General features: G+C 29.1%; 1 protein-coding gene across 17 annotated transcripts in view; it reads right to left on the reverse strand.

Annotated features, from left to right (window-relative positions):
• Pdp1 (PAR bZIP family member Pdp1) overlaps positions 1–15,565 on the reverse strand; it is a 160,154-nt gene that overhangs the window by 29,361 nt on the left and 115,228 nt on the right. For 2 of the 17 annotated variants that reach the window (XM_088187619.1, XM_088187618.1), the window contains exon 1: positions 2,187–2,216. The exons of the other annotated variants lie outside the window; for them this stretch is intronic. In XM_088187619.1, the coding sequence (XP_088043745.1) occupies positions 2,187–2,211 (25 nt within the window). In that variant the 5' untranslated portion in view covers positions 2,212–2,216. Of the gene's footprint in view, positions 1–2,186; positions 2,217–15,565 lie in introns of those variants that run through there. 17 annotated transcript variants of the gene reach the window in all.

Consider the following 15,565-nt stretch of genomic DNA (forward strand, 5'->3'; position numbering starts at 1 on the left):
ATTAACGCGTTGGATAAGGCTTCTAATTTATATCTGTTCCCTTTTTATAGATATAAAATTTTTTGAACTCTCTTTTTATGTTCTCTTCTTTCATTCCCTTCTCTGCTTTTCTCTTATTTATTTCGACTATTGACAAAATAGCATTTTGTAATTCTTCTTGAATAGATTTTTTTTCTTAACAATATAGAATATTCTACTCCTTCTGATTAATGCGTAGAATTTAAATCTATATCCTTCGAAGATGTATTTGGGTGAATCCCTTTCACTCTAGAGCTAAACGGTTTGCAAAGAACTGACTTTACTTTAAATACCTTTAAAACACATAATTGTTTTGATTTATATTTTAAGCTGAGGGATCAGTATAAACAATTTACAACACTTTACGCTACAACTGCATAGTCATAAAACCTAAAAAAAATTTTTGTTGATATTTCATATTGTTCATTGCCATAAATTAGATAAGTCGGGACTGTCGAACAGAAAACACAAAAGAAATTTCTCCGTCGTACCCACTAACATAGCCGACGACCGGAACTATGCAACTATGGACCTATGAAAAAATTATACCTGATAGTAACCACTCTAACTCGGGACTTCGGGCATAAACGCCAAATAAAAGCAAGACGTTAACCTTTACCGGACCGAGTTAAAGTTATTTTTGTTTCTGAAATATTTTAAATTTTTTTAATTTCGAGTATTAATCGAGTCATTTTCAAAATACTCGATTATCAAGTACTTGAAAAATAGACAAAAATACTCGGTATCGAGTACTCGATTACTCGAATTGGAGATTCTAGTCAGGTCACTTCTTTCTATCTAAATAATTCCATATGCATTGATCATATTGCTGTTTTTCGAATATCGGTAAACCATAGTTTGTTCCCATAAATGAAAGCATGGTAGGTGTCGGCTTTGGGGCGCATTCAAGAATGGGAGCGAGAGAAAAGAGAAGCAGCGGTTGCCAAGTCCGATTGATGAAATATGCCCATGCGGCCCGTGGCGTGAAGTGTGTCGAGCGGCGAATTTTAAACCGAAGCGACTTTTCTAATATAGATTCTCGTGTAACAAGCAAGGTTTTTGGCCGAATCACGTTGCCGCAGCGATTCCTGTTGCGTCACTGGGAAACGTGGCCAACGTTCGCTTCAGCCGATGCACGACAAGGAAGCTATTTTAGACGGCTGCTTTCCAAAAAACTCGACCCTACTGCTATGCCATAGACGGCAACTCCGGACGTCTCCGGGGAGCGTCCGGGACGGAATAGTAAAATTAAAAATCATCGAAGATGTACTTTAGCATGCGCTGGCGGATGGGGCGGAAGAACCTGGAACATAGGGGAAGAGGCACAATTACGATTTTATTTTTAAATTAAACTAGACATCGCAGCTCAACTGTACATTCTGTCGATTTATTGACAACTCTCAACTGTGATAGTTTTGCCACGATTAACAAAAATGTTATTAATAATAGTGGTTCAGAATATTGTTCAAATTAATAAGAAGCCATTGAGTAGTTCTTCAGGAAATGTTTAATAGTCACTCAAGTGCATTGCTTATTAAAGTCGAGTACTTCACTAGGAATCAATTATTATTTTATGTTTTCCATCTACCATTACAATGTGTATCCAATCAGTTGTGCATGTTATATGTTCCTATTGTTACACGTCTTGTTGCAAATGAATGAAAATCTAAATTAGCTACTTGGTTTAAGGGTTTTAATCAAAACTACCGGTTATGGTTTATGGGACGTTTCTCGCGAAACATAAACATAAATACAAAACATAAAAAGGTAATATACAATAACATCATTCCATCTGCTATTGGCAGATGGGAAAATGTTAATTTGCATTTCACATCGTGGAAGAAGAACGGTAAATATTTCCGTCGGCGAATAATTCTGAAATGTCAGAAGCAGATCCGTTGCCGGCTCGAAACAAACGAACGCATCATAAGTGTCAGCTGAAAGCCTGCTCGAGATAAATTTACGAGCTAGCTCGGACACATGAGATAATCGCAGGCTCTCAAAGTTTTACATCGGAAAAATATATTAGATTATTAAAACATATGCAGAAACATGAATAACTGTTTTTCCTACTATATTAAAATATGAATTTAACTACAAAGAAATTTTTGTTCGTGCATAGTATCGATTGAAGAATAATCATATATTAAAATAAGCATTTCTCAAACCTTTACTCGGTGATGATAATATCATAAGTACATACCTGAAACAATAAAAATATAAAAGTTAAATATATAATTACGATAATAAATAAAATATTATGCATATTGATTTATTGCCAATAGGCATTAGTAATATTAACCTTTAGTAATCTTGGTATACTTTTGAGCAATGATTTCTGCAACGCTTTAATTTGTTTTAAATATAAATCTGTTTATAAAATATTGTATGTTTAAAAAATACATTTTTATGTTTTTAGTGTATTGATTGTAAGATATGCAGAATTAATTACGAAAAAAATATTTGTATATTTGAGAGTGAGTTAATTTTTGCTGTTATTTATTTATATTGCATTTATAGTGAATTATAGAATATTTTTGTATCAATTCAATATTTTTTGTGAAATTAATTTTGTTATGTTCATTTACTAACGTTTTTTATTTATTATTTATTTAGTTATAAATGTAAATATATAACTATCTGGGGCACTTCAATCGACCGCCGTACATGTACGGCGATACCACTCAAAATATTAAATAATTGTGTAAGTACTTCATCATCAAAACAAAGCAACATAGATTTTTAAATGCATCATTGATCTATTTAGTTAATATATAATTGTATAACACAACATTAACATACATATTATATAAATTATAATTCAGGTCTTAATAATTCCAATAATGAAATCTGCTTAATTTTTATTCCTGTTATATGTATTAGAAATATTATTATATAAATTCACACCTCCGTACAATATTCCCATCTTTATTTTTTGACATTATCTTAATTTATAGCATTAAATTTATGTAAATCTTTTTTTATCTTAAATGTTTCTTGAACATCTAACCAGTCTAATTTTTCAAGCATACTTCTACAACCAGTGGCGTAGCTAAATATCAACGAATACCAATTAATTATTTTAAGAAATGCTGATTTTATGACACTGCATAAAAAAATGTATGGGAGGGGGCAATTTTATGGATCGCCCCGGGCGGCACATACCCTACAACTAATTAGTCTAAATTTATTTTAAACTACTAACTATATAGTGTAGCAATATATGTTAGATTCATTTTTTCATGTATTTAATATATAACTATATGGCTACTATTTATTTTAATTATGTAATGACACTGTTTTATAAAATGTTTTATTCATAAAATAACTATTCCTATGTTATTATTATTTAACTCGGGTTAAATAATATTTTTATTATTTAACCCAAACATTTTTTTTTGTATGAAAGATAAATTTAATGATCCATAGAATTAAATCGTAAAAATTAAAACACTGCATTTAAAATTGTACATTTTTTTATATACAATGTTTTACGATCTTCAAATTTAATTATAATATTTATTATTTTCTTTAGTTTTGTTTGGGTACCAAGATATAAATAAGAAAATTCTGATTTATTTCTTGTATTTACCATATATGTATGTTTATTGAATATTGCATATTTTATACAACTTTGATTTTAAAAATACAATTTCTCAATATTTACATAGATGATTGCATTTTTAAGGTTTTGTATAATAATGAACAAAACATTTGTGGAACATTTCTGATAACTAAAAATAATGTAATAAACTCACATTATAAGTATTGAACCTAACAATCTAAATTTTAAAGTATAAATATAATTATTAATGTAGTTAATTATTAGATGAACTTGTAATGGACTGTATTGCATTTAGTATGAATAAATAAATATTTATTTATCTACTCCCTTTGAGCAGCAATACTATCAGTGTTTTAAAAGATTCATATTTATTATAGAAAGTATAATGTAAACTACATTACAGCGAATTGATCTCTCGTTTTGGAGCAAATGGATAAGATATGACAAACAACAATAATTTTATTCTACACAATGTTTTTGTAATATATTAGATCGAGTGAGTCCAATTCGAGTGGATACAGTAACGTAAAAATAAACTGAGGAACAAAAATAAACAAACACGCGTAAATTGTCAGCTCGTATTATTCTGCGTGGGCAACTCTGGCGTAAGAAGAGCAGAATTGCATTTGCGAATATAAATATATCATCAATATGTGCTCGTTTTAAAATTCGTTGAATACCTAACACACAAGAGCAACGATTGAAAAAATAAAAATAAAATACAAGAAAAAAATACTATCACTATTACATAAAAAATGCTTTCATTCATGAAATTCTTCACTCAATGTCAATTGCGAATTAAAAGCCTCTCAAATTGCAATACTTAATAAACAAACTTTATGCTATAGTGTGAAGCAACATACGCTTAAAATATACATATATTTTTAATTCTAATTTATGTAAATATACAGCATTTTAAAGATGTCTATGAATTATAGATTTATTTATATCTACTATCAACCATTGCAACGTATTAGGCATGCGTTTATCAAGTTGCATATAAGCACACAAATATTGTTTTCTTTTTATATTTTTAAACGAACCGGTATGACAATAGCTATTTGAGTCATATGAATGACGTCAGAACTAAAGATATTTATTCCCACTTTTAATTCAATGGTCGGTCATCTCTACATCTATGTTTTAACTCATCTAATATTCAAGAAATGTATTAATATAATTAACTCAGTGCGAGACTAATGAAACATACGTATATACATATGTATTGATGTGTATAAAAAACATATTTATAGTTCTTATTTTTATTTTAGAAAATAAAATAAAATGGACCATCACTAAAGCAAAGCTATACAAATATTATTTGGGTTAAACTCTTTGGCAACACTAAATATTTCAGATTGAAACTAATTAACACATATATTAAATACTAAATAATGGATCATTGTGCTTTCAATTTTATTATAATTAATTTTAAAAATCTAAAACGGTGCGTAGATAATATATTTATAATGCATCATTAACACTTTATATGTGGGAGACGAGAATCATTGTTTCACGGCGCTTATCGGTTAAAAGCGAAAGACAGTTTATCGATAAGCGATCTGTCCCTATCTACCACGCTACCTTCTACGTCACATACTTGGCATCCATTGCCTCTCTTCTATCACGATCTCAGTCTTAAATGCGCCCCAAATGATTTTATATATATATAGGAACAAACTAAGGCTTACTGATATTAAAAAATAGCGCCAGGATCAATGCATATGAAAAGATTTTTTTCATTGTAGTTCATTATAAATTTTAATCAACACAATTTATGAAGAAAGTTTATAAACATAACTTTGGTTTAGTTAGATTAAATCATACAGTGTTTATTGCGCTAAAGAATAATATGTACAGTTCGTATAAGTGATGTACATTTATATGGCGTTGTAGAGAGTTTATTTTTGTAGTAGCGTCCTGTCAAAATTTGAGCACGGACCGTATTTTAGTTATTGAATTTTTAATTTTGTATGACATGTATACTATTCAATTATTTGTTGACTATGCTGCAGTGCTAAAATTAATAGATAATTTTAGAAGAGACAGAATATTTCCGAATATGGCTTTCATAGGTATAGGCCTTCAATTTCAGTTACTGCTGATAATATTGATAAAGTGTATGATATGATGTTGATACGGTAAGATACAGTCCCTTTCGCTAAGAGATAAGGGCGTGAGTTACATGCGGAACGCATGTAACGCACGCCTATATCTCTCACTCACTCTCGTGACTTAGCACGCGAGCGAGCGAAAGGAAATGTATCTCACCATATGCGCTTGTTAAGTTGCGTGAAATATCAGAATCCTTAAGCATATTAACTCGATGCGTATATTTAATTTTAACTTGAATGCCGAAATTAAAAACGCACACTTTATCAAATCAATGCATTGTTTATCTACGATTCAGCTTATTTAATATTGATGATTCACAACCAGAATCTAAAAAGTGATTGAAACAATGGACTAACTGAGGAGATAGGTCACCACAAAAATAAATAAAGATGTTTGTGATGCTTGAAGAATTTAATTGCTGTATTATTTTGAAAAGGGAAAAACAATCTAGAAAGAGTAATATTGCGATGATCTTTTAGACAATATGAAAAGCGATTCATAACCAAATGTAAAAAAACTGTTCCACCACGACAACGCTCCAACTCATTCGTTCATATGAACTACCGTCAAAATCAATCATGTGAAAAATAATTTCACATTTATTGTTATCATAATTAAAAAAATTCTATTAAAAAAAAAATTTCAATTTAAAATACTAGTATTTAATGTAGTTGTACCCTAACAGGTGTTTTTATATTTATTGTTTTTTTAACAGTTCAGAATGGTTGACGACGCCCATCGGTTTTTGCGATTGTGCATAATAAAAAGAGTACAGCGTGTTGTTAGAGGTGTCGCTCTGGTTCCGGCCTGCGTGCTCTTCGACAGTTTGAGAGCCTCTGAGTTGAAGCAGAAGCAATTGTCGTTGACGTACGTACGCGGCCGCGTTGGACGGCTCACAATTGGCAGAGGCCAAGGACGCGCGCCCACGTTGGTGCAATACGCCTTGTCTCACAGTTTCCTGACATAATAACTAAACAGACAATAGACATCTGTACATGAAGCGGAATTGTCCGTTATAACGACGCGATTCCAGCGGTACGGAAAATATACTTTGCTAAACAATTATCTCTGCATCGATGGGTTGCAAAGGTGAGCGAAACTAAATCGCCGGATAATTGGCAAGATTTTATTTAGATTTAGTATTATTATTAAGTCATGTTTTTTAAAAAGTTTTTTGTACAGATAATATTCCATCGATTTTTATTTTTGTAATGAAAATCAACAGTGATGTCAAAATAACACATTGCTTTCACCACCAGAAAATACTTGGAAATACAAAATTAAGAAAAGTTCTATATTCGATTTTTAAATCAGTATGCCATATTTTTCGTCAATATTCATAAGAAAGAGTGGATACAATTTACCTCACAAGTTATAATCGTCATCACTCCTTTTTATATTTTAAACAATTTTAATAAAATAATATGTATAGGCAGGGCTTTTTTTATATGTATCGCGATGGAACGGCGTTCCGGCACCATTTTTCACAGCATTTTTAATGTTTAAAAAACATTGATCAGTGTAACATTTCATTTCTTTATTTAAAAAAAAAAAAAGTTTCACCCGAAGTATAAAAATGAAAGAAAATTCCGGTTACTTCTCAACCGCCAGTTCCAATAAAAAAAACAGAAACGACGACAGAAAATATGGATGCAACATATGGAAAGAAACAGCTACAATTTAACTTACGATTTTTTATAATCAATCTAGAGAATCAAATGAAGAACATCTAAACCGAATTTTGACCAATAGGAGAGCGCAAAAAACAATTATCACTTCTCAGAAGTCAAAAATTCACGTCAAAAGCAATAAAATCGTGACGTCGCCGTCGCAGCGGGAACGCTCGTTGCCGAGCGTTCCCACTGCGACGGCGCCGACACGATTTTATTACTTTTGACGTGAATTTTTGACTTCTGAGAAGTGATAATTGTTTTTGCGCCCTCCTATTGACCAAAATTCGATTTGAATACACTCTGACCAATACTTTCATAGCAATAAATTTTGAAATAAATAAATCTCCCATATAAATTTTGTTTATTTTTTATGCGCTTCGTGACATAGGAAAAAGTTGCTTTAAATTTAATTTAAATGATATTTGAATTTTTTTTAAAGTAAAATGCTTGTCAAGAACTGAGTTTTGGCACCTTTTTTGTTTAAAAAAAGCACTTAGTATATTTATATAGTAAGTTGTGGGTCGCTAAACATTTCATCAAATTACTAAATGGTTCTGTTGACAATCAAACGATTCTCAAGGAATTCTAGTTTTGGGTTTCAGAATGTCACGATCGCATCCTCTTTTGATAAACGTTAGAACCACGACGGTCACACTAGCCAACTCGCCTATGAATATAACCACCCGGCTTCTTCTTTAGTAATGAGTTACTAAAAAAAATTAGAAAAATACACATTAATTCACTTTAATATTATTATGCCTGATTTTTAAGGCAATGTTATGTTATTTTTATTAAAATCATATTGACTATTACCGCTTCATTTGAAGCAGCATTAATTCACAATTCACTTTGATAATAAATAACTCAAAAGTTCAGGAGATACATGTGATAAGAATTGCTTTTATATATAAATACATATAAATCAATATAAATCAGCAAAATCTATTATAATACGATATTTTTAATATAATTTTTCGTTTAAGTTGTTTAGGTTTTATGAATGACGTAAGAATACTTTTTTCGGTACTAGGTAATTGAAGTTTAAAATAAGTTAATCAAAAAAATACGGTATATTTAAATGGTTTAAAAATACCTTATATATATTTTTAGCAAAATACTACTATTGTTTTTTTATTTTATTTTTATGCTACGTATATTTTTTTACGTATTTTACTACGCATTTTATTTGCTTACACATTTTAATTGTATACCTATTTTTTCTAACGGCTGTTGTGCTTATTGATATAGTTATGATTGTAATTCAACATATTGATAAAAATTAAGATTTTTTGTTGTTTTATTTTCAATGGGTTGCAATGTTAAACAGTATTTTTTTTAAATTGTTGCAAAGCAAAACAACGTTTTTAGGACAGTCACAGTTCGATAGCAATCTAAAATAAGCAAAACACAAACACATATTTTTATTTTTACCCTATCATGTGAGCGTGTCAAAGTTAAATCTAACTGTGAAGTGATTTTTGGCAGATAGATCGATAGAATCGCACCTAAAACTTAATTAGTTTATTTTGGCACAAGACTGAAACTTTCATTCGCTTTTTGGTGATTTATGCGATTTTAATGCTGTATCGGAAGAATCTGACTAGGTCATTAAACAATTTATGGTTAATTCAAAATGGAAGTAAAATAGGCACTAAGTGCCAAATATATTTAATTGATTTTAAATATTTATTCTTGTGATATTGCTAAGAAAGTCTACTAAAGTTCACATGCGATAAGCACCTTTTTAAAAAATCTTTCGTATGTTAAACGAAGAATCTAAATGTAACGCATTGTTTACATTCTATTGATTTGAATATCGAAATTTCATATTCAAATTTAATACTTTGAATACGTTTGAATAAATCTTGATCTGAAATCCAAACACCAAGATTGAATTTAAATTTCATGTCACTTTAAAAAGTTACTGAATTTAAAATAAATTAAATTAAATAAAAAAAAAACTTGATTTTTTCTAGCTTTGATATGTAAATCCTGAGATCAAAATAAAGTTATTCAATAATTTGTATCGTAACCTTAGTGATAAACACCAGTTCTTAACTTACATTGGTGATAACTGGACTCATGTAATTGATAAATAAGCTTTTGCCTATTTGCAACAGTTTTAAGAAACAATTATTTTTAATGCGGTAATCGGTTGGAATGATTAGTGTCGATCCTGACCACGCGCTATATAAGCACAACTTGGTATGAACAACTAAGTAACTATATTTGCAACTCTATCACTTTAAAATTAATATAAATTTTATTTTCTTTCATTAATGAGAAATTGCAGAACTAATAATAGTATTCAAACACGATAAAACTTTCGTCGCTTGTATACATAATTTTATCACAATATTCAATATTATGTCTACTATAGTAATTTATACTAATTTACGCGTAAGAGTAGATGCAGTATATAAAATAATAATTATAATATAATGCGAAATGACGCCTAAGAACTAGCCGAGCAAGTCGAAAAATGACACCGAATGAAAGTGAAAGAGTCTTTCTTTCTTCCTACTGCCACTTCTACTACCACTACCACTACTCAAAACTCGAAAGACGAAGCGATTTTTATACGAGCCGCTCGACGGCTCGGCATTCCGACGAACTTTCGTTTTTGTAGCTGACGCCTTTTACTCGCTCAGGATAGCGATCGGAAACTATTTCGCGACGCAAATTTATGTGGTCAAAAAAAAAGATTCTTTTAGTCTACAATAAAAAATATTTGATAATAAAACTTATCTAACGACTTAAAATTCTTTATTCAACTTATAGTTATGTCTATTTCTATAACTGACATTGAGATATACATAATTGCAATTTAATGATTGGAATCGTTTTTGCTCAAGTTTTTTAGATTTTTTACTGTATGCGTGTTCCTAAATAATTACATTTTTGTTAGTATATTATTTACATTTTTTAATAATCAATCGTCATTAATAGTACGTTACAATCTGGTTGCTAAGATACAAATAGATCAGATAGTGACTCATCACATCTTCGATTCCAAGAGGTCTATTTTATGAATAAAGAAGCATATGTATGTACATTATATATGCCTTTTTAATGACACTAGTAAATGCAAAAAATATTTTTATTTCAGAAAAAAATAAATATATTTGACAAGATGATATTTTATACGTCACTTAATCACTTAAATATAATTTAAAAAATAAAATATAAATCATGGACGATTTATATCAAGAGACAAGCATATAAGATAGTTCCATTTTAATTTGTCAATACTAAAATAAGAACATTTTTAAAAAAATTGTGTAATATAAATTTTTCTGTATTGTATTATTATTACAATTTTTAATTAGGTCGAATATTTAGGTTTTTTATATGCGATTAATTGCTGTTGTTACAGTAATTGCATAGATAAGTTACAAAAGCGTCATTTATACATTTGCTACCGATCCTGACCGCGCGCTTGTTAGCCATTAACGTCATTTCTTTTTACTTCTAAATGTATATGGATCTTTTCATTTGTCATTAATTAAATTATACATTTTGCATTTAAGTCGTTATAACAAAATTTCATTTGAAGCATTTTATAAATAAAAATAATATTTGAGAAACGTTAGTTTTAACGATTAATACTTTTTACGTCAACGACAAAGAAAATAGCCGCTCTTAAAGTTTAAATTTAAATATAATAGTTAAAGGATGATCAAATCCATCGTTTTGTTTACGAAATGACGCTCTATGCGGCGATTCAAAGGTAAAAGAAGCCTTGCTTTCCATAAACTTACACTTGAAAAGTATTCTAAATATTTATGAACACTAAAACCCATTATATATCATTATGAAATGGTGTTATTAATGATTAATGGTCGAAAACTAAAATTAAACAATAAGATTCGGAGCAGCTCCTTGTAGCTAACATACAATGGAAATATAAGCCAGAAACTGAATGACAAGTTCTACAAGATTATCTTCGTCAAAACTAGCAGAAAAAATATTTTAAAATTTTTTATCAAGGATGTTTGAAAACTTAATGATTCCAGAAGTTGGCGACAACCTACGGTGGTTATTTTTGGGAGATTAGTATAATGGTTTCCTCTTGCCTTCTGTAGCACATCTCCACATGTTAATGTCTGTTTCCAATTTTTACCGATATTTGGTTATCAAAAAAATCGTATAAAATAATCTTTCACTTCTAACTTTTAGAAACTCGTTCAAGTCAGAAAAGGTTGACTTGCAAAATTGATATTTGCGACGTGTGCGAATGTGGGTTACTACGATGGATTTATAATGACGACTCTGGTACTCGGCTAGCGTGCTTGGCAACTTGCGGAAAATGAAAGTGGTTCAGGAGTTCGCGGAAGGAAGTGAATTTGTGCTATGCTACAATTGAATAAAACGCACTTCACACGCTCCACTGGAGTTTTCCTTTACTGCCACCGTTGACTAATTAACACGCATCGATATTATACTTATGCTTGTGATAATGGAGCTCTAGGAAAATGTTGCTTAAGAACTATTGATTCTGAAAATTTGGGATGTGTTTAAACTTAACTCTTCATACAGAAGTGAGACCATGATTGATCATATGAAGAGCGTTTTTAAAAAATAGTTCAAGACCTATCGCTTAATACTGAACCTCTCAAAAAAAGATTTTGTATTGCAACACATTTAACATTTATTTTTACAAGAATTTGTAATTCATAATAGTGAAATTTACGGCAGTTGAAGGGTTGGCGAAAAAGTTGCGGTTTCTTGTTTTTGCGTATTTGAATATTTAGCATAGCATTTTCTAATTTTGTGGCTAGATCATTTTTTTGGCTCAAATTAAAATTCATAAAAATTCGGTAACATTATGAGATTCACTTTCGATTTTATATATATTTATAACACAAATGTCATCGTATAAAAATAATATTGCATATCAAATTAATTTATAAGAGTGTCTCACTTTATTGCAGATTTATTTATTTCATATATGTAGAATCATATTTTGATTTCCATTATCGGGTTATATTGACGTGAATAAGTGAAAGTAAGCAAGGTCAATAAATATGGCAGATACTTGATAGCAAAACAATTATTTTAATATTTATTAAGGCTCGTCATGATAAGAACCCATATAACTTTTTTTATTATGCATTTCCGTCGCAATATTAGTATTACAATTGGGTAAACACAATTAGCAACTGCTAGTAAATAGAGTCACACCTCACTGAAATTAAACGCTGTAATCAGAGACATATGTATACATATTTTATTATTTATAAGATATTAAAACAGCTTACAATCAAAGATAACATTCTGTAAAATCTAGGAAAATCTAGAAAAACATAATCTTTAATACACAATCAAAATAATAATCATATAACAACAACTAACACGATAAATATTTATAAATATTAGAGTCCTTATAAGATTCGATCACATGTCTATTTTATTCAATGTTGCTCTAAAAATCTTTTCATATCAATTATTATGCACATCATTCAGAAATCAGTAGAACGCAATCTCTTACGTCCTATTAAAAAAATATGTGGATATTTGAGTTATACAAATATAATTTGCAATAAATTTAATTTCACACAAATTTATTAAAAAAAATTTTCGATATGTAAACATTATTAATCGTCAAAATCTATTTGATTTTTTTTCTTTATAAATGTAAAAGCTGTAGTATAAAAATATGCGAATATATAAAAATATCTATTAATATCAAAGTTAAAAAATATATTTTTAGTAAATATAAACCACACACATATGTTAAAAAAAACTATACTACTATAACCCATATATTAAAGAACACTACTATTATCAAATGTTTACATTTTTAAAGCACATATTATTATTAAAAATAATACCAGTTTTATACAAACTATAATAAAGGTGTGATAAATCACGTTTATTGCATTTTAATCTTAGAAAGCAAGACAGCAATAAAAATATATTTTAAAACAGTGTATTGATTGTTCAAAACCTTTTTAGAAAGACGTATCAATGAAGTACTATTTTTAAATGCTACCCATTGACTGTGATTTATAGATAAAAAAATGTATTTTTATCTTGCACAATAAAAACTAATCCATTATTTTATTATGAGCTCCATAGTATTTTAACGTAGATCTAAAACGGCAACTATACCGTAATCATTATAAACATTAATCCATAATGAAAATTAAGATTTATAAAATACATAAATAACATTTTGAAGATATTGCATAATGAAATCATATATAAATTAGATTAATTTTAAAGTTTTTTATAATAAAACTTGTGAAACAACCCTGTTTATATTCTTAAAGCAATCGAAGAGAGATTCACTTTCATTTTCTCCTTGGATAGAATCTCTCTTTTGGTGAAATTTATTTTAAGCGAGGGATGCTCGATGGTTTAATTTTTTCTCTCACTGTTTTTGGGCAAAACGAGATCGAGCACTTCGCGAAAAACGATGTCGTTTAAAACTTCACAAACATTCTTGAAAGCCAAACAGAACCAGAAGAGCCCAACTCGACGGAACCAGAAGAGAGCTCGACGCGCGAGCTCAGCAAAAAGCAAACCTAGGAAGTCGCCGTTCGCGCGTAGCTAAAGTGAAAGTCTTTTTTTCTTTCTTTTCCTTAAATAATTAATTTAATCGTATTTCGACCGCTGTGGCCAATGAGAACCCACTCCGGTGATTTCCAACCAAAGTGAAACCGGACATGGTCGAAATATGCAAAATTCATGAACGAAAATTGATTGGACAACACCAAAGTGGCGGAGAAGAGGAATTAAGTGTAAGATTAAAAGAAGCATTCTTTCATTTACTATATATAAAATTAGGATCTAGTCCTTATAAGTGTACTTATAAAATGAACTATGACGTATTTATCACTAGGATACCAAAATTATATTTTGTAAAAAATATGGTAATATTATAATTAAAAAGTTTTTTTTTCTTTAAATGAACATTGTTATAGTATAAGGCCCAATACTATTAAAAAATAAAGTAAATCTATGTTTTATAATATTTTTATATTTTGGCTAAGCGTTTACATATATTGGGTACAATTTAAAAAATAAACCGTTAATAAATATTATAAAACATATACTAATTAAGCTATAAATTTATAAAAAAAAAAATTTCTTCTTTACTAAAAAATTATTGTAATTTATAATTTATTAATTATTACTCGAGTCTTAAGCTGTAGATTTTAAATATGGGTTTGTAAAGTAATTAAAAAGGATAATTATTTAAATTATAGTCGCTAAAAAATAACTGCTACTTATAAATGTCATAATAAACTATAACATGTAAAAAATATATACCAAAATTCTAATAAATGATTCACACATACATATAGTATAAAGCATATAGAAAAATATAGAAAAGCAAGTTCTAATAATTTAATTTATTATTTTTCTGAAAGCTTAAAATAAAAACTATTTAACATTTTAAACAGTTTTTAAGTTTATCTTGTCATGTAAATGCTTCATATTTTTACCGGATAATATTTTTTTGTGTTATATTCTAAAGATATAACCATGAAAATGATATGCATCAATTCTATATTTGTTCGTAAGGATTGGATAACGCTGTTCGGTTATTAACATATATGGAAACGACTGTATATGACATTGAAAACGTTTCGAATAACACACAAGTATTCACATATAAAAAATAAATTACATTTGTTTGTATGTATTGATATTTTATAAAAAAGAAGTTCTAAAAGATTTTTAATTATGTGTGTAGGTTTGAGTCTTGATCTTGAATTCGTATATTGTTATCTGCAAATGCCGAATAAAAGTTCATGGGAAATCTTGCCGAAAAATTGCGATTGAGTAACACGGCAAACGAGCAAGAAAGTAATTAAAATTTGCGGCGAAACTCAAAAATGGCGAATTATTATGGTGATTGTTTTGGAGAGAAGCAGAAAAAATTGCAATAAAAAATGCAAAATCGCCTGGCAACACCGTACAAAAGAAAAAAGTGTTGTCTGTTGAACATTCACGCTTCGGCGGTCGTAGGTGAGAGGGAAGACATTTCATCTAATTAATTAACCAACGAATCTGCATAATAATGGGCTATCTTGTAATTTAGAATTAACTGGAAAACAAAAAAAATATGTATATAAAAAAGTTTTTCTCACGTTAAAAACATTAACGTAAACAGCGTTAAAGCGTCGGTTTTTACTCTTATTTTCGAGATAATCGGCTATAACTTTCGCTGAAAAATGCTATT

Source organism: Plectrocnemia conspersa, unplaced genomic scaffold (genome assembly GCF_051122295.1).
Source record: "Plectrocnemia conspersa isolate PC_06_02 unplaced genomic scaffold, ASM5112229v1 ptg000006l, whole genome shotgun sequence".
NCBI classification, from domain to species: domain Eukaryota; kingdom Metazoa; phylum Arthropoda; class Insecta; order Trichoptera; family Polycentropodidae; genus Plectrocnemia; species Plectrocnemia conspersa.